The sequence below is a fragment of the Gopherus evgoodei genome, chromosome 7 (genome assembly GCF_007399415.2).
Source record: "Gopherus evgoodei ecotype Sinaloan lineage chromosome 7, rGopEvg1_v1.p, whole genome shotgun sequence".
NCBI lineage: Eukaryota > Metazoa > Chordata > Testudines > Testudinidae > Gopherus > Gopherus evgoodei.
In genome coordinates, this window is record NC_044328.1 from 5,191,546 (window position 1) to 5,216,256 (window position 24,711).

The 24,711-nt window shown below is 46.7% G+C and overlaps 2 protein-coding genes across 2 annotated transcripts in view; one reads left to right on the forward strand and one right to left on the reverse strand.

Moving 5' to 3' along the window:
• Positions 1-2,126: 2,126 nt before the first annotated feature.
• On the reverse strand, positions 2,127-6,355 carry ATP5MD (ATP synthase membrane subunit DAPIT). The gene is made up of 4 exons (XM_030568090.1): positions 6,160-6,355; positions 4,096-4,193; positions 3,914-4,008; positions 2,127-2,230 (listed from the first exon to the last, which is right to left on the reverse strand). Exons 1-3 carry the CDS (start codon positions 6,338-6,340, stop codon positions 3,916-3,918), a joined length of 372 nt encoding a protein of 123 aa, XP_030423950.1. The 5' UTR covers positions 6,341-6,355; the 3' UTR covers positions 2,127-2,230; positions 3,914-3,915.
• Positions 6,356-6,411: 56 nt separating this feature from the next.
• The window catches only part of PDCD11 (programmed cell death 11), a 45,944-nt gene continuing 27,644 nt past the window's right edge, over positions 6,412-24,711 (forward strand). The window contains 12 exon segments of the mRNA XM_030568840.1: positions 6,412-6,500; positions 9,273-9,384; positions 10,928-11,059; positions 13,520-13,687; positions 14,673-14,834; positions 15,472-15,595; positions 17,022-17,203; positions 18,730-18,837; positions 19,402-19,608; positions 21,307-21,431; positions 22,110-22,170; positions 24,559-24,705. Of these exon segments, the coding sequence (XP_030424700.1) occupies positions 9,283-9,384; positions 10,928-11,059; positions 13,520-13,687; positions 14,673-14,834; positions 15,472-15,595; positions 17,022-17,203; positions 18,730-18,837; positions 19,402-19,608; positions 21,307-21,431; positions 22,110-22,170; positions 24,559-24,705 (1,518 nt within the window). The 5' untranslated portion in view covers positions 6,412-6,500; positions 9,273-9,282.

The following is a 24,711-nucleotide window of genomic DNA, read 5'->3' on the forward strand; positions in this document are numbered from 1 at the left end:
TCTAATAATCTTTTCTCACTTCCCCTTTTCAAATTGCCCTTTCTATTCCCCGAGCCCTAAAATCCACTTAGCCCATTCCTCTCAAATCCATTCCACTCCTACCATATCCAGACTCTTCCTTTTTGTTTTTCTACCCAGTACATTTTTTTTCACCCTCATTTTATAAAATGGTAGGAAAGCTTGAAAAGGAATGGACAGGGATTATACTGCAGAGGAGGCTCCCTCCTACTCCCCCACCCCCAAGTCACACCTCTTCCACATGCAATAGGTGAGCTATGAGAGTATTGGTGGCAAAATTTTGGTTCAGGGCATTATTTCTAGAATTAACATATTATGGAGTTGTAATTTTCATAATTAAGAATAGAAACCAGTTTCCAGTCCTTGAGCCCTGCTACCTTCCCACCCAACTTTTGCAAAACACTTGATTTTTTCCCCTTAATCCTGTGTTTCAGATTAATTTGGGGGGGGATGGGTTGGGGTTAATCAGACAATTCATTTTCTCATTATGGCTGAGAAATAGCTTTTTACTTTTTATTCACTAACTTAAAACTAGCTTTGCCTAACAATTTCAGTTTTACACTTTTATCCTAGCTGGAAAAATCTTTATACATAATTCTGTATTGAGAGCTGCAAGGCCATAAATCTTTATAATTTGGTTTTTGTCATAAATTTCCAGGTGGGATGTTCATTGCAGTTGTAATTGTGTGGTGCTATCTCCCTCTAGTGGTGGCTGAGGATGTAACACTAGCAGATTTATGAGTTGCTCTAACAGGTGTCTTGGCTCAGGAATTCAGCACCAGTGTCACAGGTTCAGTCCCTCTTGATGACAATGCAGCAAGGGTCAGGGCTTGATGTAATCCCCATGAGCTCTGATGTCCAGAAATGGGAAAAAGGGTATGGGGGGGAGGCAGAAGGAACATGAAAGAGTAGAGGTAGCATGGGAGGAGGGGATAAGGACAAGAAAGAACTAATAAGACAGCCAGAGGATAGAAAAGGGTAAATGTCCCTTCCAAGGTGGGGAGAGAGGAGACTTACAGTTCTGAGTGCATTTAAACTGAATGTTGACCCTTAAATGCTCACCCATCAAGGAGGCAGGTCCCCCTACAGGTTAAATAATCAGGACAGTCCAAACATCTTAAATGTTTGATTAAAGCACCATGAGTTTTAAAATGATCCCATGAAATTTCTGGTTAACTTAAGATTTTGGAAATCTTGAAATTAGCAATAGTGAAAATGAATCACAACTAATACAAGATTGATGTGGGGAAACAAAGCAATCCACTCAATCAGTGATGCTGGAGTTGAGAGCAATAGCACTAGGTCTACTTTAGCCCCCAGGATTATTTTGAAGGGGCAATTCTTAAATGGAATTGCTGTCCTTAGTTTGGCTCCTGGGAGATTCCTGATTTTGGATGCCATCCTTAGAGCTACCAAGCACCTGCCATAAATCTCCTATTTCCATGGTCAAGGTCAGGCAGTTACTTACCCACCCCCACAAAGGAGGCCCTAATGCAATGGAAAATGGCCTTATAAGAACAACTGAGCAACCAGGTGTGAAGAGAGTAGCCAGAGCAAGCTCCATATGGTCAGAACTAGCCAGCTTGTCCTTGGGTGACTAGAGAAGTGGAGTAATCAGGACCTAATCATATACCCAGGCAGTAAAACATGGAGAAACTAGAATTCTGTATGTTTGGAATTTTTGAACACCTTAACAGAGAGGCAAGCTCTTTGGTAAAGACACCACCAACCCCTGCTTGTCTGAACAGTGTAAGAGTCAAGTCTATCAAGGCTAAAGTATGTCAAACACTAAACTTGTTTTCATGAAATAATGTTAAGGAACTGCTTCCCTCATTGCACCACTTGTCAGCAAGAGAGCCTTTGAAGCTCTATTAAATACCTTTACATTCTTTCCTGAGTGAGTTACTACTGATGTTAAGTACACATTTTAGGATGGTTTTAATTATGCTTCCTTCACTCAACTATGAACAGTCAGCCTTGTTTTATACAAATGTGATAGTCCAAGAGCACTTTACCTCCACTAGGAAAGTAGTATAGTTTCAAGAGCTGAAAAAAAGGTCACCTGCATCTCCACTTTAATAGGAAAAATACAAGATTGTATAAATAACTGAACAATGATGTTTTGTTTGTTTTATTGAAATGTGCATAATAGTACATCAATTCTTGTTTCCATTGCAATACGAGATCCAATACTAACACACATACTAGCAACCTGCAGAGAGAAAAGATTTTGATTAATATCATAACTTTCAAACAAGCAAATGTTGCTCTGTGCTACTAGCTAGGGGCTAGGTAGATCTCTCTCCTTCTCTCCCCCCCCGCCGCCCCCCCAAAAAAGGGTTAAGGTAAGCAACTTTAAGAAGAATGTCCTGTAATGTGCCTTGAGCAGAGAATGCCAGTCATGCAGTGGACAGCTGAGCAGGAGACCCCTAAACCCTACTTCACTGATCCATTTCTACATCTAGCTCTTTTCAAGTATTTTATGTACTAAGGCCAAAGTTTAAGTCTAGCCTTTTTGTGATAGTCCTCTTTAAAGGACTAAGTTTTTCATAATGCAGACTGGACAGTGCTTTGCATGAATGCAAGAGTTTGTTTCTTGATAAATGTGCTCAGTAAGTCAAACTATGTTCATATGTTAAGTGATGGTTTTATTCAGCAGTTAAGAAATGCAAATACACTTCTACCTCGATACAACACTGTCCTTGGGAGCCAAAAAAATCTTAACATGTTATAGGTGAAACCGTGTTATATCGAACTTGCTTTGATCCACCAGAGTGCGCAGCCCCGCCTCCCTGGAGCACTGCTTTACCATGTTATATCCGAATTTGTGTTATAGTGGGTCACATTATATCGAGGTAGAGGTGTAGTTCTATTACTGCATAGCGTGTTTAAAGAGCTCGTATCAAATTTGGCCTAAAATTTAGGGCTTTTAAAACGCTATCAGACAATTCATTTTCTCATTATGGCTGAGAAACACAGATAGCTCATAGAAAAAAAAAAGTTAAGTTAAACACTGCATTACAAAGTCAAGCACTCAAGATTAGGAAATGCCAACATTAAGCTTACCTGTGCAACCTTAAATCAGCCCACTTGCACCTGTGCATCAGAATGCAGTCCTAACTACATGATCACATTTTTCCACAGGACCCCTGCCTCTTTCAGTGTACAGAATAAATAGTGCTCACTTAATGAGCAGCTATTTTGTTAAATGACTAACATCCATTCTGTGCAATGAATGAGGCAGGGGTCCGGTGGGAGGGAAAAAGACACAGCATCAGGTAATTAAATGGTAACATAAGATGAGGCCAAATTAAGGTTGTACAAGCAACCTTAGTTCGGGCATTTTCTAATTCTGAGTACTTGATTTGTAACTTGAGTGTTCTTTTAGTGTAGTTTGTGAGTAGTTTCCTATGTTCTTTCAAAAAGCAAACTGAAAACCCCAGAAATGCCATCAGGTGGCATCAAATTAACACTCAGATGGTTCATCACCACTGCATGGACTTCTGCCACTTCAGCTAACAGAGTAACTGATACCAGTAGGAGGTTGTGACCAGCACTAGCAGGGGATGAGACTTTGCCAGGGGTTTTCAGATACTTGGTGACAGCAGGAGAATGCTGAGACTCCGGAATCTTGGGTTCCCTTCAAGGCTCTGGAAGGAAGTGTGCTCTAGTGGCATAGACTCTGCTCATTTCCCTCCCCACTCCAAACTGTCCCTATGCCAGTCCTCTCTCTTCACACTTGGCTCCTCATCCTGGTCCCATTCTGCACACCTCACCACCATTAATAGCCTCTCTTACTCCATGTTCTCCACATCTGCCATCACCCCTACTTGCTAGGGGAAGGGGAGGGAAGGGACTGAATTTCTTTTGGGTGCTATAAAAATCAGCCACTTACCACTATTTTTCTGTCACCGCTGGAGTTTGTTTTTTAGGCTTTAGTTTGAAATATAAGATGACCATGGCAATGCTTGCATATGTAGCTATTACATACTAGAAAGAAAAAAGAAAATTAAACTTAAATGCCTTCTAAAGCACCCTTGAAGTGTGACTGTTAAGGGCAAGTTAACTAGTACCTACATTCCTTCTGCCTGTTATGGTGTAGGCATTGAAGTATTTCTGAATACCAGTGAACTTGTGCTGTGTTCCAGAGTCATGTCCTGCCATGGTTGCTGGTCCTAGATGCAATGAAGGACAAGTTAGTATGTCTATATTCAGGTGTATATGCTGGATTGTACTAGTCATCTGCTGAACTATGATTACTTCCAGTGCTGCCTTAGTAGGTTTTACATTTGGGGCTCCCAGTGCCAGCTACTGAAACTTTCATTAACTATATTTAACAGAGCCTTGGATATACGTAATACAAGTAGATTCCAGTGCATTTAGGATTGCTCTATCTGGAAATAGAAAGCAACTGATTCAAGGCAGAGGTATAGGTAGCTATATGAAAGCACATAAAGGCAAATTACTAAATAACGAGGGTTTTTGTAGATGTATGAAAGGGAAAAACCAGGACATTTGTGCAACATGGTTATGATTTTTGAAGTCCTTTGGGGTGAATTTTTAGATGTACATTTCCATTCTCCCTCTTTTTAAAAATGAAGATTTCCAGAAGAGTTCATGAAAAAACTGAAATACGTGGCTATAGATACATTGAAAAAAGCAATACATCACAATCCCTACCCAAGATAAACCTCTCCTATTTCAGTTCTGAATGCCTCCTGATTATAGACTAGCAATCTCACAAGTTAGTTTACCAGATTACTGAAAGATCCCATCACATTTTATTGGTCCCTGACCATGTCTAACCATGGGTTTGTGATCCTGCTGTAACTCCAGTTAACTCAATATTACTGTAGAGTATTAGTCTAGGAATTCTAAGTTTTTCCCAGGACAAATGTTTGGTATTTACACTAGGGTTCAGCCCAATGCAAACTTGCCACACAACTTTAGTTGTTCACCAGCTGAAGTCATTCCATTATCACTGTCAATAAGTGCCTCTTCTCATCTACTGCTACTACCAAAAGAACGTCTTCACCATCAAGCCAGCTGATGCATCATTCTGTTCCTAATCTATGTCTCTGGTGTAAATCTGGACCTTCACTGCTACATACCAAAACCTGGAGAAGAACCCTAACTCTCAGTGAGCTCCCAAAATGCATTTCCAGTAGCTTTATAGCCTAAGGATAAGGGTCACTAACTCAGCATAGGTTTGAAAAGGCAGGATCATCACTCTTCCCATCCTTTCCCTTTCATAGGGGATTTTACACCAACAGTCACTATTGTTAAAATACCCTAGACAGAGTTACTATGTCCGATGGTTTGTAGATCATTTGGAACAAAGATATTAATAGGCAGGTTCTGCTTCTTGGAAAATTCCAGGGGCCCTTCTTAGCCAGTTCTGCTCCACCACACTCCAAGTTTCATCGTCTCTCACGACAGGTGTTGCCACTTGCTGCACTAGAAAGCCAGATGCAGCCTCAATTTCACGTTCTCAGCTCATTCCACCCCTTTCTGAATCACTGGCGTTATCTACCAGTTCCTCTAAACCCAAAACTGAGATAAATGGGAGGGATTTCAGCTCCTCAATTCCAGGCTTTGCTTCTCTGAGCCTGCTGAACGCGCGGTTGCTCAGCACGGGACTGCGGGTTATTCTGCGGGGAAGGGGACAGCGCAGCTACCAGCCTGGGCTGCCAGGCGAGGCAGCTTCACTCAATCCGTGTCTTGTGCCCAGCGGCAAGATCCAAACGGATCTCGGTCTCCAGCTGCAGAGCGAGGCGGGGCCCGGGCAGCCCCCCCAGACACCGAGCTGGAGCCCCTTCAGCAGGCAGCCCCGTTCCCGCCAATCCAGGCCCGCTGGGGGCGGTCAGGCCGGCTACAAGGCGGAGCGAGACCCTCTGCTGCGCGGCCAGGGACATAGCCCACCTGGCTCGCTGGCAGCGGGAGCCTGGGCAGCCGCGCTGGGAGTCGCGGCCTGACAAGGGGTCACAGGCGGCTCCCCGGGCCGCCGCCGCCGCCGCAGCCCCTCGGGTGCACCGACCCGCAGGGACCCAGCGCCCGCCCGCCCGCGGCCCCGGCTGGGGAGAGACCTTGGCGGCGGCGCCAGCCACACACGTAGCGATCGCAGCCCTAAGCCGCCCTCACCTGCCGCGCGCTCCCCTGCAACAGCCGTGCCGTGCCCTTCGCCGACTCCAAGTCCACAGGCAAGATGGCGCTGGGAAATCCCGCCTCCGCGCAGACATGCCTCTCCGGATTGGACAACAAGGTCCTTCCATGAGGAGATGACGTGAAGTGAGATTGAAGATTGGCTTTGGAAGATGTCCATCAGCCGATGCTCCGCCTCCTTCCCCAGGATTGGTCTGGTGGTTACTAGGCGTCGCTGGCTTCTCTTCCCGTTGTGATCAAGAGGTTTCCGCTTGACCTTGTGCTCCCCGGTAGTGCTTCCGGGTTATGGCGATGGTGTCGCACGTGTGCTGCTGAACGAGGTGAGGGAGTCTGGCTGGGGCTGGGGTGGGCAAACTGCGGGCCGCGGGACCGTCCTGCCCGGCCCCCGAGTTCCTGGCCCGGGAGGCTCGCCCCTGGCCCTCCCCCGGAGCCTCGGCTCGCTCGCCCCGCCGCCGGCGCAATGCCCTGGGTGGCGGGGCTGCAGAGCCGGACCTGACCTGGTGCCTTGAGCTGCGTGGGGGCGGCGGTGGCGGCGTGGCCCAGCCGGGAGCAGAGGGGGTTGGATAGAGGGCAGGGGAGTTTGGGGTGGTGGTCGAGGGCCAGGGATTTGGATGGGGGGGGAAACGAGGGGTTGAATAGGGCAGGGGTCCCAGGAGGGCAGTCAGGAAGCGGGGGGAGTTGGATGGGGCGGCGGGGGTCCAGGGGCAGTCAGGGGACAGGGAGTTGGGTGTGTGGATGGGGCAGGGGTCTCCGGGGGGCCGTCAGGAATGAGAGGAGGGGTTGGATGGGGCGGCGCCCCAAGGTCCAGGGGCAGACAGGGAGTAGGGGTGTGTGGATGGGGCAGGGGTCCCAGAGGCGCTCTCAGGGAACAGAGGGGTTGAACGGGGCAGGAGTCCGAGGTAGGGGGCAGATAGGAGGTGGGGGCTGGGCCATGACCACCTTCCCTAACCGGCCTTCCATACAGTTTACTAAACCTGATGCGGCTCTCAGGCCAAAAGTTTGCCCGTCCCTGGGCTAGGGGTGTAGGAGCCCGGTAGGGCCCAGCTCCATGTGGGAGGGAGGGAAAGCACCACTGCGCCAGCCCCCTGGCCCAGCACGGAGCCAAGGGAACCTCCCCAGGGCCTGGCTGGGAGGAGAGGGAACATCCCCAGGGCTGGGCTCCTGGGGTAAAGGGACCCTGATGTGCGGACCCTGATGTGCAGCGCCTGGCAGGGGAGTCCCTGGGCAGTATTCCTCTGGTTCCTTCTCCTCCTCTGCCAGCAGCTGAGTTCAGTGCTGCTGGCCTTGGCCGAGGAGGGGAGCACATGCATTGAATCCCTTCCTGTAGCCCTGAAGTAGCCGCTCCCGGAGACTGGGAGGGGACTGAGCCCCTAGCAGGGAGGGTCACTGGACTGCAATCCTCTTGGTTTGGGAGCTGGTTTCCCTGCAGAGCTGGAGATAAATGACGAGTGGGATGTGTCTCAGAGTTCTGTGGCCCAGAGGTCAGTTTATTCCCTATTGCACTGGGTCCCATTGACCTGTTTTTCTGTTTCTCATTGCCTGACATTGCCTGAAGTATAATGTACTTTAGATTAGTTTCTCTACCTTTAAGGGAATTTAGCTTTTCTTAGTACAGCAATTTACGTTGCACATGCTTGATTATATCCTTTCACCAATATTATGCTGCTGCCTCTGGAATGAACTAGGGGGGAAACTGTTGAATGGTGCATAACAGCATCTCACAACAAGTTAGGAAGTAAAGAAGCTTACTGTATATAGTTGAAGCAGCAGGGGTGATATTGGGTGTGTGTGTGTAAAATATAATGACTTAAATTGTAGTTTGTCTATGATACTGTATGACAGCCTTTATGCATGTGCAAACGGAAGTGCTGTGGCATCTTAACTGAGCACAAATGGTCCGGACCTCTGTTTTATCTAAAAAATGACACTTCTGGCAGCCAGTGGCCCCCAACAAAATGCTAAAATGCGGGTTCAATACTGACTCAAAAGAGTTAGTTACACCCATGCATCCACTGATGTGTCAATACCAATTCCTGCAGCTGCTGCGGTACTGCTATGTTTGAGCCCTAGCCTACACACTACAAAGTTTTGTTGGTATCGATATGCCAGTTAGGGGTGCAAAAAATGACACATCTATCCAATGTAGCTATGCTGGCCACCTCCATAGACATATCTGTGCCACCAAAAGAGTGCGTTTGCTGGCTCAGCTAATGTTGTTGTGGGGTGGGGGAGAGTAGCTATGTCAGTAGAAGAGCTCCTGCTGGCAATGCTGTTGTTACACTAGGGTGACTCTTCCCCACATAGCTATGCTGGCCAAGGCTCTGTAGTGTAAACAAGCCCTGATTGCTTAGGGTTGTGAGATCTGACAAGATCACTGCCCCAGGCAGTATGTCTGAAGGCGTGTATTGTTGCTCATCTGTGGAGATGGTGCTTCACCTGTTGCACACAAGTGTGCAGATAATTCCTTTATTAGGAATCTCCTCGTCAAGTTTCTAAGTTTTAAAGTGTCAGGTATACCAGGTTCTGGATGTCATTGAAGACTAATATGGTAATGTTGGTGAGTAGAATACACCTCTACCCCGATATAACACTGTTCTCGGGAGCCAAAAAATGTTACTGTGTTATAGGTGAAACCACGTTATATCCAACTTGCTTTGATCCACCGGAGTGCACAGCCCCACCGCCCCAGAGTGCTGCTTTATCGCGTTATATCCACATTCGTGTTATATTGGGTTGCGTTCTATCGGGGTAGAGGTATACTAGTGAAAAGTTCTGGTGACTGGTACATGTGTATAACCTGACGAAGAGCTCTGTAAGATTGAAAGCTTGTCTCTTTCTTTCACACAGAAGTTGGTTTAATAAAAGATATCACCTCACCCAACTTGTGTTTCTAATACGGGTATAATTGTCATTTTCAAGTACGCTGAATGTTCTCAGAGGCCTGTATTTTGTCTTCTAAGTATCTATCTATCTTTTGTCATTTACTTAAAAAAGCCAAGGGAATCTTTGTTTAGTTTCCAAGATAATTCCTTTTCCTGTCTGATATGACAGCAATTGCAGATTTCACTCCTGTGTTTTTGCTTTCACCACAGAAATACAAACATGGCATCCATAGAAGAAAACTTCCCTCGAGGTGGCACCCAGAAAAAGCCTTCAGAGGGAAAAGCACCCAGGCGACCAATAGAGCAGGATAACTTATTTGATGTGAGTTGTGTGCATGTGCTGGATGAAACTCTCTGAGAGCTATTCTACTGCCAATTAGCGTAAAGATCTAATTCTGTAGTTCTTACTCCCATTGGTGAGGGAGGGATAGCTCAGTGGTTTGAGCATTGGCCTGCTAACCCAGGGTTGTGAGCTCAATCCTTGAGGGGGCCATTTGGGGATTTAGTTGGAGATTAGCCCTGCTTTGAGCCGGGGGTTGGACTAGATAGCTCCTGAGATCCCTTCCAGCCCTGATAGTCTAAGATTCATTCTGATCATGACAGCTTTGTCTGAGTGAGGGCTGCAGGACTGAGCCCCAACATTCATTTTAGTACTTGTGACTGGTCTTCATCGTGGAATCCAGGATTGTCATGACTTTTGATAGGTGTCTGTCCTGGGTAAATGTGATGGCAAACCATTAATCAAATGTAATTGATATGGGTTTAACTTTGAAATATCTCAGTAGTGACTGATCTGCTGTTAGAGGTAAGAGCGTCTAGAGAGATGTGGTGGACCAAATCCAATTCTGGTGTAAGGACATAGAATTCAGTGGTGCTGCGCCAGGGTTAATTCGATCTAACATGTTTCTCTTGTTTCTGTGCCTAAAAAAACAGGATACATGACGTCCTCTTCTGCCTCCCCCTCACACACATCCCATTTTAATATATCAATTACTTTGCTATTTCTAACCAAATTGTTTCAGACTTAGCAATACAGAGCTGCCTCACTGAGGGCTCTGGCACCGATCCAACAAAACACTTAAAACATGTTTTTAACTTGAAGTGTAGTAGTCCCATTGACTTCATGAGACTGCTCCTGTGCAGAAAGTTAAGAACCTCCTTCCCTAAGTGCTCTGACGAATCAGGGTCTATGTCCATGCTAAGTTTGAGGTTTTAAGGTTTGGTTGTGGTCTACACTACGGATCTATATCGATATAACTACGTTGCTCAGGAGTATGAAAAATCCACACCCCTGAGCAACATAATTATACTGACCTAATCTCCTGTGGAGAGTGCTGTGTTGGTGAGAGAGCTTCTTGGGGAGCTGGATTAACTGTGCCAACGGGAGAGCTCTCTCCTGTTGGTGTAGAACGTCTTCATTAAAACGCTACATCTGCACTGATCCAGCTGTTCCGATGCAGTGTTTTAAATGTAGACATGCCCCGAGAGGCTCTTGAGTTTTCTCTGCAAATGAAGGCTCAAAGGTGGTGGTGGTGGTTTTCTCCCCACTGGACGAAGGGGAGAAAATGTCTCTTTCTGCTTGTTTTAACTCAAAAGTTGTTGAACGATTTTGCTCAAACTGGTCAAATGTATTCATGCTTTAACCAAATATGTTAAGTTTCAGCCCAAAGGGAGAAATGTTGAGAGACCTATATATAACTGAACATAAGGGTTTGCAATAGAAATTTCCTTCTCACCCTTAACTCTAGCATCTCCCTCTAATCTGGGATGGCTGATAATTTTGCTCCTCTTTTGTGGAGCACGACAGTTATCTCTTCTAATTCTCTTGTCGTCTCCCCCTCCCCCCCTTTTAAAATCTGCCTTAGACTCAATATGAAGAAGGATCCCAGAAAAGGAAGAGAATACAAGAAGATCCAGGAAAGGGGAAAAAGCTCAAGAAAGAGAAAAAGGAAGCCATTAAAGCTAATGCCAAGGATTTTGAACTTCTCACGGTTGAGGTTTGTGAATGAGTGTTCAGATAAGTCTTCAAGCAGCTAAAAGGTTGTTATAAAGAGGAGGGTGATAACGTGTTCTCTTTATCCACAAGAAGTAATGGTCTTAAATTGCAACAAGGGAGATTTAGGTTAGATATTAGGGAAAACTTCCTGACCGAAAGGGTAGTTAAGCACTGGAACAAATTATCTAGGGAGGCTGTGGAACCTCCTTCGCTGGAGGTTTTTAAGGAGGAGTTAGAGAAATACCTGCCAGGGATGGTCTAGAAGATAATACGTAGTTCTGCCTTAGTATGAAGGGCTGTACTATGTGAATTATCAGGGTCCTTTCCAGTTCTACATTTCTATTCTTCTGTGTTTTGTGTATTTTGACCTCCATTGGGTCCAGTGCAGCTATGAGGTTCCTTATTCCTAGGCCAGTCTCAGAACCACCAATCTTTAGGTAAGGGAGGGCTGGACTCCTTTTCACAACCTCTGCTTCGCTGGCAGGAAGAAGTTCAGTGGCGTGTAAGAAATGGTACATCTCCTCCGAGCCTTCTGCAATAAAGGCAGAGTGTTATCACTTAGAACTGTCCCAGGATGCAGAATTAACTGCTGCAGAAAGTGACGCTAACTGCAGTAAAGTTCTGATCATTAACAGGCTGTATACAATCAAAATCATCTCCACAGAGAACTGAATTACTGAGCTGAATGCTTCTGAGGCCTGCTGAGTCTGTATCTCTCTTGGTTTCCTTGCTATCAGATTGGCCATAGTCAAATTTCTTTTCCCCCTCCATTTGATGCATGCTTCTTGATTCTGAACAGGGGCTATTGTCCAGCTCTCAGTTCTGTGGCTGCTATTCCATCCTCCCCACAGGCACATGTTTAACCCTTGATGACCTGTTCTCTCTATCACTCCACTTCCTTTGCTGTAAGTCGTACCTTAGAAAGGAGTTGAATAAGACGAAAATGTAAAATACAAAGTGGTCTCAAGAAGGTAGATCAGGAGTGTCTGTTCTCACTGTCTCCTGTAACAAGAACAAGGGGACACTCAAGTTAATTGAAGGTAGGAAATTCAAATCCTCTGAAAGAAAACACTTTTTTTAACAACACGTGATTAAACTGTGGAACTCATTTCCACAGAAAGTCATGGGAGCCAAGAACTTAACAAGTGATTAGATATTTACAGTAGAACCTCAGAGTTGTGAACACTTCGGGTGGCGGTTGTTCGTAATTCTGAAATGTTTGTAACTGAAGAAAACGTTATGGTGGGTCTTTCAAAAATTTGCAACTGAACATTGACTTAACAGAGTTTTGAAACTTTACTATGCAAAAGAAAAATGCTGCTTTTAACCATTTTCATTTAAATAAAACAAGTACAGAAAAGGTTTCCTTACCTGGTCAAATCTTTTTTTAAACTTTCCATTTATTTTTTAGAAGTTTATATTTAACACAGTACTGTACTTAATTTGTTCCTTTTTTTTTTTTTTTTTTTTTTGTCTCTGCTGCTGCCTGATTTCATACTTCTGGTTCCAAATGAGGTCTGTGGTTGACCAGTCAGTTCATAACTGGTGTTGGGTGTTCATAACTCTGAGATTCTACTCTATATGGATCTCAAGAATATCCAGAATTGTTATAATTAATGATGACAAAAATTTTGGAAGCAATATTAAACTTTGTGCTTCAGGGATTAGGACAAGAACAATGTGGCAGACTGGTCATCCTGTGTCTGCCCACAACTCTGGTGATTCTTATGTCTTCCTCTGAAGCATCTGGTTCTGACCACTGTCTGGGATGGGATACTGGACTAGGTGGAGCTTGGGTCTGATCCAGTCTGACAATCTCTGGGCTTGTCTTCACTACCGCAGTACATTGGCACAGCATGTAATGCATCGCCTGTGTTGACGGGAGAGTGCTCTCCCATCAACGTAATTACTCCACCTCAACAAGAAGCAGAAGCTCTGTAGGTGGGAGAGCTTTAAGTTGATGTAACTTATGTTGCTGAGGTGGGGCGGGGTTTCACACTCCTGAGCAATGTTAGGTTCATCAACTTAAGCGGTAGTGTAGACAAGCCCTCTGTATTCAGTTTGGGAGGTGGAACATACAGCTTCCTTCATGGTTGCTCCATAGAAGGTTCTGTAGGACATGCTACTGCAAGAGTGTGACAGGTTTCTCTAGTCTGGGAAGCTCGTGTCCCTATCAGTCATTCCTGCTCCCAGCACTGACCATAGGAGGGGCTGTAGTCCTGTTTCTAGGTTTTTGCTGCTTTCCACTGACCTTTTAAGAGGGCTGCTTCTAATTGCAGTATGTCAGCGGTGGCTTGGTAACTCGCAGAGTGGTGCTGGTAGTGATTTGTGTCCTGAGTCTGAGTGGTAAAAGGTGCTGAGTTTTTCTTGACTTTCTGTAGTTTATTTTTTCAGTCTCATTAGACACGGTAACTCTGTGGCTTGCTGAGATCCACCAACTGCTACTTTTTCTTTCTTCCAGGCCCTGAGTGAGGGGATGCTGCTGCTCGGCTGCGTGAAGGAGTCTAATGACTTCGAGTTAGTGGTCAGTTTGCCTAATGGACTCACTGGATTTGTGCAAGTGACGCACATTTGTGATGCATACAGCAAAATGCTGAATGAGCAAGTGGCCACAGAAGAGCTTCTGGAGGTGAGGAGAGTCCTGAGCTATAGTGTGTGTCCTGGGACTGGGTAAAATAAACGAGGTCTTGCAAGCAGAGACCCAGCGGGAGAACCCAGTTTCCACTGGTGTACAGGAGATTCTGATCCCTTCCTTGTCCTGCTCTCTTGCTTCCTTGGCCAACAGGGCCTGTGAATGCTGAAGGCAGCATGTTTAATGTGCTGCTCAACAGCAGCCATCACTGTACACCCCTCCCTACTTAAGGGGTTCCCAGAGCTCTGAGGCGGGAGACTTGAAGGATGAAGCTGGGGATATGTTTGGGAGAATCGTCTACTTTCCAGCCTAGATGCAGAGGACTCTGTCCTCTTCCCCAGACCCTATGCAGCCCCTCAAAAGATGGCTTCTGTGATATTCTGTGCAGTGTATTACCAGCTCATGCTATGGCAGATAGGCTGCTTGGAAGAGACATAGGTATTGGAGAGACTATGTAATTCCCTGACGACACTGATGTTCCAAAGAAAGGAAGGGAGATAGTCCATGTGCACGTTTATATTTCCCCTTCCCACCGCCGTCCGTGCCTGTTTATAATTGAATTTTGGGAATGGCAAGATGCTAATATCCCCTTGCTCTTTTGTTACCTTTTACCTCTTTGCTAACGGGAGACCTGAGACTGGGACCAAAATCAGCTCTGGTGATGAATCTTAATCCTGACCTGTAGCACCTCCTGCTCTTCAGCCTGGCAGCTGTGTTGAATCCTTTGACCTCAGCCTTGTAACATTACATACATCTTTTATTGTGCGTGTCCCCTGAGTCAGGCTTGAAACTCCAGGCAGGGGCACAGGCCCACTGTACCCAGGGGCCCCAGTCTTTGTGGCATTTAGCTGCTGCTGAGAATAGAGCTTTCCTCTTGGGTTTGGGTTTCAAAAGCCTCTTCAGTAACAAGTTCTGGTCTTCTGCATTATTTAATGTTAATGATTTTATGGTTTTCGTGATCTTTAACTGTCTTGCTGTTTAGGATTTGAACTCGCTCTCAGACCTGTACCCTCCTGGAATGCTGGTCAGATGCACTGTGACCAGCATGGGGAAAACCATGGATGGACACCAGAGTGTCAAGCTGTCAATTAACCCCAAAGATGTCAACAAGGCACTGAACACCACAGCTCTTAGATCAGGCATGGTAGGTGTTCTGGGTGCACCGCAGCCTCCCTGCACTTTGGAGATTGCTTCCCCCTTGGCCTCATGTCTCCTTGCGTGAATTCAGTTTTGTCACTGCATGCAATTAAAGCAAGGATCTGTGCCTTTTCTGGTGAAATTCATGTTGGTAGGAAGTGTGGTGTAGTGGGTAGAATGCAGGCCTGAACTGTGACTCATGAGATCTGTTCTTTTGCCACTGGCTTGCTGGTTCTTGGGCAAGTCACTTAACTTCTGCTGCCTCAGCTTCTCCATCAGTAAAATGGGGATAATACTTACCTGACCACCTCACAGAGGTGTTGGGTGCAAGAGAATAATTAACTAAGCTCACAATTTCACCAGCAGTGTGAGTGCCTGTTTCTTTTCAATGTCCTGATGTTACCAGAGCTTCAGGAAGCCAAGAATCCCCTAGATACATGTCTTGGTTGGATGAGAGGACAGCTGAGACCGCATTGTCAGAGGAGCCATGGTCTAATGTGTCCAACACAGTGGGGGGAATTCCAGCATTCTGACCCCAAGAGAGAAGGAAATCTGAGTGCAAGCAGCCTGTTGACAGAATTGTTCTCCTTGCCGATCTAACTGTTCCTTTATATTGTTGAATTGTAATGTTTCCCTCCCTGCAGTTGCTCTCTGGCTTGGTATCTAGTGTGGAAGATCACGGCTACCTCATAGATATTGGAGTCAGTGGTGCTAAGGCGTTTCTGCCTCGTCAGAAGTCCCAGAGTTACATCAAATCAGCCAACAAAGGTAAGGCATCCAGCAGGAGATGGAGAACTGGCTGGTTCAGAGGAGCAAGGATGGGACTGGAGCCTTTCACCTCTAGCTTCCTGGCTCAAACATAGCTCAAGTCAAGGGAGATCAGAAGTCTCTGCTGACATATGGTTGGGCACAGGCCATTGAACAATGAGCTGTTGGTTGTCAGTCCATTTCGTGATCTACTGGTGTCCTCCTTGTAAACACCTCCATCCTGACTGCCACTAGTCATTCTGCATTTTGGACACTATTGCAGAGAGACCCAAGTTCAAATGGAGATGGGCACTACCTCTCCCCTTTCATTTCCCCCACCCTGAGAAGTAGTCCCGTGGGTCCTGGTTGAGGCACATTGGCAGGATGGTGTAGGAGAAGCGTGTGCTGCAGCCGCCTGCACTTTGCCTGTCCTGAGGATTGATTGGTGTCCAGGATTGTCCAGATTGCCCCTTCCCATAGCACCAAATCCACAACCATTGGAAATCAACCGACCAAGTGGCAGTTTCCTGGTACTTGTGCATGAGCGACAGAGCTGTATTGCTAAAAGTCCCTAAACGTGCTAGAACAGAAAAGCTCTGAGAGAGCACCTTTCTCTGCTGCTTTGGTCAGAGGGCTCTCTTTTGGCTCAGGCTGGCAGAGACCTGAAGTATGTATGATCTGGTGGCTACAGGAAATAGATTTGTGGCCTGTCATCCACCAAGGCCATGGGCAAAAGGGAATTGGTCTCCGCACCCTAGATCTGGTGCCAGGAGGCGGGAGGAGCTTGCATTGCTACTCCTTGTGATGCATGTGTTCTCCTGGTGAGCATGGAAAAGGTCGTTCTCATCCCAATTTAACTATATTACATTAGCACCCAGAGGCCTGTTCGGACCAGGGCCTGATTGTGCTAGGCACTACAAACATAACAGTAGGCAGGGGCCTTACAGCAAAGAGCTAACAGTCTAAGAAAACAAGCAATATACAGAGGGTGAGGCATGGGGAGAAAATTGGATAAGTTCAGTCTTTATGTGCATAGATACTTACTATTTTTAAAAAACTGCTTTGTAATTGCATAAATAAAGCATTGCGTTTCCCTGACTGCTAGCCATTTAAAGGCTACTGATTTTCTGATAGGTGTTGCAGCAGAAGTGGATCTAGAGCAGAGATTTTGAAAGAGCAGAGGGTAGTGACCTTACAGGTCTTTTCAGGGAGGATGTTCCATGCACAGGGGGGCCTGGGCAAGTATGGCTGAAATTGGCATTGAGGGCAACTTAGCAGGGTCGGGCACTGTGATAAGAGATGAGTGGCTCAGGAGAGAGGGTCTGGAAAAGAGGCTTGTATTAGGCTGGAGGGGGGGAGCTAGCAAAGGGTTTCAGAAGGGGAAGTAGGGGGCTATGACAGACAGGAAGATGATGGGGTTTTTTTGGTATGTGCCCTGTCTTTGTAGGGGCTGAGCTGAAAATAGGCCAGTACCTGAACTGTCTCATTGAAGAAGTGAAAAACAATGGAAAAATTGTCCGTCTGTCCATCACTCGGTCGGAGGTTGCTGCGGCCATTGCAACAGAAGAGCAGAACTGGGCGCTCAGTAACTTACTGCCAGGACTGGTGGTGAAAGCCCAAGTGCAGAAGGTAAAACTCAGCTTTTTCTGAAGGGTTGTTGAGGTGGAGTTATGATCGCAGCTGTGGTGGACATCTTCCTATGTATTCTGCCCCAGCAAAACTCAGCTGGAATTTAATGAATTTACAAATCCAAATAGGTGATTTCTGCCTGTCACCTGGGAAAAACACCTGCTTGCAAACCACCCGCCCAATCTCCGAAATGGAGCTCTGCTCTGTGCCCAGTCATCGGGCGTAAAGACGCCTGTATCTGTGCCTGGCTGGTGGTGGTGGTGGGGAAGTGCGTGGCAGAGTCAAATCCAGTTTGCTTGTCTCCTGCTCTTAGTCTTGTAGTTCTGTGGAAGAGCAGTTACTCTGTAGGAGTAAAATCTTCTGTTGTGTCAGGCAGTGAGCACAGCTGGCTCAAAAAGCACAAGGGCAGTAACCAGGAGCCGTTTTTGAGTCCCTTTTCCTTCTGTAACAACACTACGGTGTCTAAAAGCCCTAAATATAAGTGGCAACTAGATGGCAGGATGAGTAAAGCATCAACCTTTCAACTCTTCGTGCTTGGCATCCTTTGGACCTTTCTGTTGTGGCTATGGAAACAAGAGAAACTTTCCTCCTTTTCATATGAGCATTTCCATATGTTCATTCCGAAGCTGAATTTGGGAAAACATGGACAGTGGCGCTCTCCACAGCTCTGCCCACTTGACACCACTTTCAGTATGTTATGCAGATCTTTTGATGGTCCTTCTTTGATCATTGGTGAAATATCTGGCACTGAAAGTTTCAGCATTAGACTTCAAACTTAACAGCCGATCATGTGAATGGGTGCAGCTGACACTGCTGAACTCCTGTTTCAGGCTGCCTACAGACTCGGGCAGACTTCACTGTATTTGTTTACACTGGGTTCTTTTTTTTTTTTTCCTTTTTCTGCAACCGCAGCGGCTGGGATCTTAGTGGTTGGTTGGTTTTTTAAATGGAAATTTGGGATTTGGGAGTGCAAGGTGGGAAAAACACTGCTTGCAAACCAGCACAGGTTGATTCTGGACTTCAGATCAAATGTACAATTAGAAAACTTAAAAAGTATTCTTTTCTAGTGGTGGCAAAAAGCCAACTCTCGAGCAATTAACTGTCTTTTTCAGCATGTGTATTATTAAATACTGACAAGATGCTTATTAGTGGAGGAAGTAAAGTGCCGTCCACATCTTGATCTGGATGAGAACTTTTCACACAGATTTAGAGTCATAGAGTTTAAGGCCAGGAGGGAACCATCAGATCCTCTAGTCTAACCTCCTGTAGATCCCCGATCACCAACACCACCGAGTCACCCCCAGGCCAAGCAAACCACCAGAATTAGACGAAGGTGTTACAGCTCTCGAGACACTCTACTGTTCTGTGTCACAGGTAGAAAACAGGAGGGACTGAATGCACCAATCCTTGAGACCCCTGCAATGGTAGGGCATTGATTTAGTGATTTAATTTTATGCCCTACGTAGGGCATTGATTTAGTGATTTAATTTTATGCCCTACAGAAGAATTTCTCTTTCTTGGTTTAGGTGACCCCTAATGGCATCTCTCTGAGTTTCCTCTCCTCCTTCACTGGGGTTGTGGACTTCATGCACCTGGATCCGAAGAAAGCGGGGAGTTATTCAGAAAGTCAGACAGTAAGTGGATGCTGAAGCGGCCGTAGGAATCAGAAAGCTGTGTAGCCTGTCTGTCTTCTTTCCTTCTCTAACCATTTTTTTGATAAAGGTTTTATTTTCTGTGGAATCGGTAGTGTCAGCAATTTTGTTGGCACAGACCTTCTTTCTACTCCCCTGGTAAGGAGAAGGGAAGCAGCCTATGTCTTTGAGTTCTGAACGTAGCCTCTGGAGAGTCCTGGGGAAGGTATCCCTTTACAGTTTTAGCAGCTGAGAGGCTCATGGAATATGAGGAATGGCTTGTGCTGGGGGCTGATTGCCCGCAGTCACTCTCCCCTCCCTTTGTCCGCACCAAACTAGCTCACACAATTTAATCAGATAAGTAAAGAAAAAATGCCCCGCCCATAAAGACATTACAGCTGAATAACAACACTGCACATTCCATTGTCCTTGCTCTACCTTGGCAATGCCTCTGTGAAGTGATCAGAAGCTAGGTGTGATGTGAGAGTGCAGGGTTGAAAATGGCTCTCGGCTCTTCCAGTTGACAGCCTGCCTTACCATCCTGCCGTCCTCTCTCCCCTGCAACAGGTAAAGGCCTGCATCCTCTCTGTCCATCCCACCTCCAAAGCAGTACGGCTTACACTGCGGCAGGTCTTCCTTCAGCCTGGCACAGGGCTTGGCCAGCTCGCCAGCAGTCGAATTGGCATGGTGGTGGAAGAGTCAGTGGTGAAAAGCTTCCACGCAAACACTGGCGTCATCTTTGAACTTGACGATGGCACACTGGCTTTTGCATTTGTAAGTAATGAATGCCCCGTGGCCGAGTTACACTGTGGAAGGGGTTGCCACATGCTGGCATGAAATCGCCAACCAAACCAGAGACATCTGGGGAATGGTATTTTAAAACGTAAGTGGAAACGGTTGTAAATAATGGTTGTCCCGCAGCATTTGCAACCCAGACATTGCACTGTGTTGCTAGTGCATGAGAACCAGGAAATGAAACTGAGTATACTCTGTATTCTACTAGAATTCTTTGAGGGGGCCAACAAGCATGTGGAGAAGGCAGATACAGTGGATATAATGTATTTAGATTTTCAAAAAGCCTTTGACAAGGTCCCTCACCAAAGGCTCTTAAGTAAAGTAAGCTGTCATGGGATAAGAGGGAAGGGCCTCTCATGGATTGGTAACTGGTTAAAAGATAGGAAACAAAGGGTAGGAATAAATGTCAGTTTTCAGAATGGAGAGAGGTAAATAGTGGTGGCCCCCAGGGGTCTGTTCTGGGACCAGTCCTATTCAATATATTAATAAAAGATCTTGGAAAAACAGGTAACCAGTGAGGTGGCAAAAAGTGCAGATGATACAAAATTGCTTAAGATAGTTAAGTCCCAGGCAGACTGCAAAGAGCTATAAAAGGATCTCTCAAAACTGGGTGACTGGGCAACAAAATGGCAAATGAAATTCAATATTGATAAATGCAAAGTAATGCACATTGGAAAAACATAATTCCAGCTGTACATATACAATAACAGAGTCTAAATTAACTGTTACCACTCAAGAAAGCGATCTTGGAGTCATTGTGGATAGTTCTCTGAAAGCATCCACTCAATGTGCAGCAGCTTTCAAAAAAGCTAACAGAATGTTGGGGATCATTGAGAGGGATAGATAATAAGACAGAAAATATCATATTGTCTCTATATCCATGGTACGCTCATATATTGAATACTGCTTGCAAATGTGGTCGCCCCATCTCAAAAAATGTATTGGAATTGAAAAAGGTTGAGAAAAGGGCCACAAAAATGATTAGGGGTATGGAACAGCTTCCATATGAGGAGAGATTAATAAGATTGGGACTTGTCATCTTGAAAAAGAGACTAAGGGAAGATATGATAGAGGTCTACACAATCATGACGGGTGTGGAGAAAGTAAATAAGGAAGGCCTGCGAGGGGTTGGGCATCCTTCACCCCAGTGGAGGGCACTTGGTAACTTGCAGGACTGGGCTTGAAATCCTTTGGGCAGCCCCTGGTCTTGCAGTGACTGGAACCCCATAGGAGCTCAGGGTGGCCCTTAGAAATGAGGTTACTGTACAGTGTGCCCAGCCTTCATAAAGTACCAGACTGGCCTCGCGCTCAGGTCAAGCCCTGGCCTGGTGGCCTTTTCCTCTTTCTCATGCTCTTAGTGGCAACATTCTGCTAGCATAATTTTTTGAAGGCCATTTAGTGTATATACACAGTAAAATACAATTTCATCTGCCTGGCAACTATTGTACAAGATGCTCCCCAAAATAATGGGTTTGTCTGTGTCTTCTTCCCTGTCCTCCCAACTAATACTTCCAGAGGGATGTAAACATTGCATCTCATCTGAGTAAAAACACCCATATGAACTTGCTGAGTCTTACTGGTCTGTTTTCTCCTCTTCAAGTCAGTCTAGGTTTCGTTCTCCCAAGTCACTGCCATCTCTATTTCCAAATGGTGATAAATCCCCCTTTGTTTTTGTAGCTGAAACATCTTTCGGACACCAAAAAATCCTTCAGACCCGGGGCATTTAAGGTGGGCAGCAAGCACAGATGTCGAATAATTGACTACAGCCATATGGATGAGCTCGCCCTGTTGTCTTTGAAGCAGTAAGTTTCCTGTGCTGTTCCAGAATTGTTTGTGGGCGCTAAGGGGAGAGAAGGGGCTGATAACAAGTGGAAAATACTGTGCTGCTTTGTTTGACTGGAACCCACCCATTGGAGTTTCCACTCATTATCTGTCTGTGGCACTCATCTGATGCCCATTACTGGATATCTGAGATGTCACAACCTTGAACACATTTCTCCTCCCAACAATCCCTGTGGGGCAGGGCCAGGCTCTTCTCCCCATTGCACAGATGGGAACTGAGGTCCAGAGGGACTAAGTGACTTGCCCAAGGTCACACAGAAAAGCTGCAACAGAGCAGGTCTCAGGCTTGCATTCTAGCCACCGGGCTGTCCTTCCTGTCTAGTAAAGGCGTTGCCCTCTGAGAGCTGGTGGGTTCCCTGCATGCAGGGTTTTGGCTTCTGGCCATGATCCTTTGTGTCATAAACTGGGACAAAACTTAGTCGGGTGGCTGGGCCCACCTTAACGGAGGGAAGGTCACCATGACTCTGACATAGGGCTGTAGGGGGACAGAGCACTGATGTGATAAATAGATGCCAGGCGGATTCTGACAGACCCCAGGGGGAAGGGAAGGGGAGGGGTCGTCTTGTTCTTACCACCTCTGGGTTTTCCTTCACGTTAAAGATGACTCACGCAGCAACCCTTGCTGTATCTTCTCCTAGACGAATTATTGCTGCTCCGTTTCTGAGATACCAAGACATCTGTCCCGGGCGTGTGGTGGAGGTAAGATCCTGAGAGAACGGTGCACGTTTGGCATTGTAGAGTGTTGGTACTTGCTGCCTCGCGTTAGGTAATGCATATTTTCCATGCCTAGTTAATGCCAGTTCACACCTATTTGTTTCAGACCAGTCCTGGAAAGGGAGAATGCAAATACAGCACCAGCAAAAATAACTTGCAAGTTCTCCCGACTGTAGTTACCTAACCGACATTTCAGTCCAGGTGTTCGTCCGCATTGCCTTGGTGAGGGTAGAATGATCTTTCTAAAGCCTTGTATACCCAATCGTATGTTGGAGATATAGATAGATAGATATAGATATATAGATATATATTTTGGCATTGCGGGTGTAAGAAGCAGTGCAGCTTCCCTTATGTAAAACTGTTGGCCTCCGTGTGGTTAATACATTAGATCAATTATTGGGGTGGGTTGTATGTATATTTGGGGGGTTAATGGGTAGCCTATTGCCAATGTGCAGTAACTCCTTGCTTAACATTGTAGTCATGTTCCTGAAAAATGCAACTTTAAACGAAGTGATGTTAAGCGAATCCAATTTCCCCATAAGAATTAATGTAAATGAGGGGGTTAGGTTCCAGGTAAGTTTTTTTCACCAGACAAAAGACCTACATATATGTGTGTGTATGTATGTATACACCCGTACCCCAATATAATGCATTCCGATATAATGTGAATTTGGATATAAGGCAGTAAAGCAGCGCTCCAGGGGACGGGGCTGCTTTACCTCGTTATATCCGAATTCGTGTTACAGCAAGCAGTTCCTTTGTGCCCACCCGTTACTTGCTGCCTCCCAGGGGCCCCTCCCATGAGGGCACTACAGCTCCGCTTCTCCTCCCTCCAAGGCTTGCTGCGCCAATCAGCAAGTAAGGGGCGTGCGCAGAGGAACCGCTTCCCCCCCCCCCAGTTCACCTCCTCTCTGCCTCCTCCTCCCACAAGCACGCTGCTCAGCTCTGCTTCTCCTCCCTCCCAGGCTTGCTGCACCAAACAGCTGATTGGCGCGGCAAGCCTGGGAGGGAGAAGGGAGAAGCAGAGCTGCGGCGCGCTCGTGGGAGGAGGCAGAACAGAGGTGAGCTGGGGTGGGAGAGTTCCTGGGGGGGCTGCAGCCAGTAATGGGGGGTGCAGAGGAACCGCTCCCTGCTCCAGCTCATCTCTGCCTCCTCCCTGAGCACACTGCCGCCGCTCTGCTTGTCTCCCCCCCACTCTCCCTTCCAGGCTTGCCGGGCCAAACAGCTGATTGGCGCGGCAAGCCTCGAAGGGAGGGAGGGAGAAGTGGAGCGGCGGTGGCGTGCTCAGGGAGGAGGCAGAGCGGAGGTGAGCTGGGGCGAGGATTGGTTCCTCTCCCTACCCCGGTATAACATGATCTCACCTATAATATGGTGAGATATTTTATTTTTATTTTATTTTTTTTGGCTCCTGAGGACTGCGTTATGTCGGGGTAGGTCGGTCTGTCTGTCTATACACACACAGATGTATACACACACTCACACACAGAGGCTAAGTTTTAAACAAACAATTTAGTGCTGTATACAGCAATGATGATTGTGAAGCTTGGTTGAGGAGGTGAAGTCAAAGGGCGGAAGAGGGTGGGATATTTCCAAGGGAATGCCTTCCTGCTAAATGTTGAACTAGAGCAGCTGAGCCCTCAAGGGTTAACATGTTGTTAATGTAGCCTCACACTCTACAAGGCAGCACGAATGGAGGGAGACAGCATGGCAGAGATAGACAGAGACACACCCCATCTGTGTGTGAGAGAGAGCGCGCGAGAGAGATGTGCATTGCCCCTTTTAAGTACACTGACTCCACTCTTAAGTACATTGCCTTTTTAAGTTAAGTTGAGACAGAAGCAGCCTCCAGCGTGCTCCCTCCCTCCTGAGCTCTTTTATATCCTCCCCTCCCCTCCCCTCCACTGCTGTGTGGAAATGGGGTAAGCGCAGGGCAGAAGAAGGGGGAGGGAGACACCCTGACATTAGCCCACCCCTCCCACACACACCCCCCCGGCACAGCAAGTAGGAGGCTCCCGGGAGCAGCTCCAAGGCAGAGGGCAGGAGCAGCACACGGCAGTAGGGGGAGGGACAGCCGAACTGCTGGCAATTGATAGCCTGCTGGGAGGCTGCTACACAGGGAACTGACGGGAGTGGGGGGCTGCCAGTCCACCCTAGTTCCCAGCCCCCACCAGCTAGCTGCAACGGGCTGCTCTTTCTGCAAGCAGTGGACAAAGCAGGCGGCTGCCAAACAACATTGCACAACTTTAAATGAGCATGTTCCCTAATTTATCAGCAACGTAACAATGTTAACTGGGATGACTTAAAGCGAGGTGTTACTGTACACCCCAACCTACACTGAGAACTACCAGTCCTGCTCTCTTCTCTGGACTCTAGGGCAAAGTGTTGGCTCTGAAACCCTTCGGGATGCAGGTGAAGGTGACTGATCACATCAGAGGGCTGGTGCCTTACCTGCACCTGGCGGACGTGCTCCTGAAACAACCCGAGAAAAAGTACAGCGTGGGAGGTGAAGTCAAGTGCCGGGTGAGA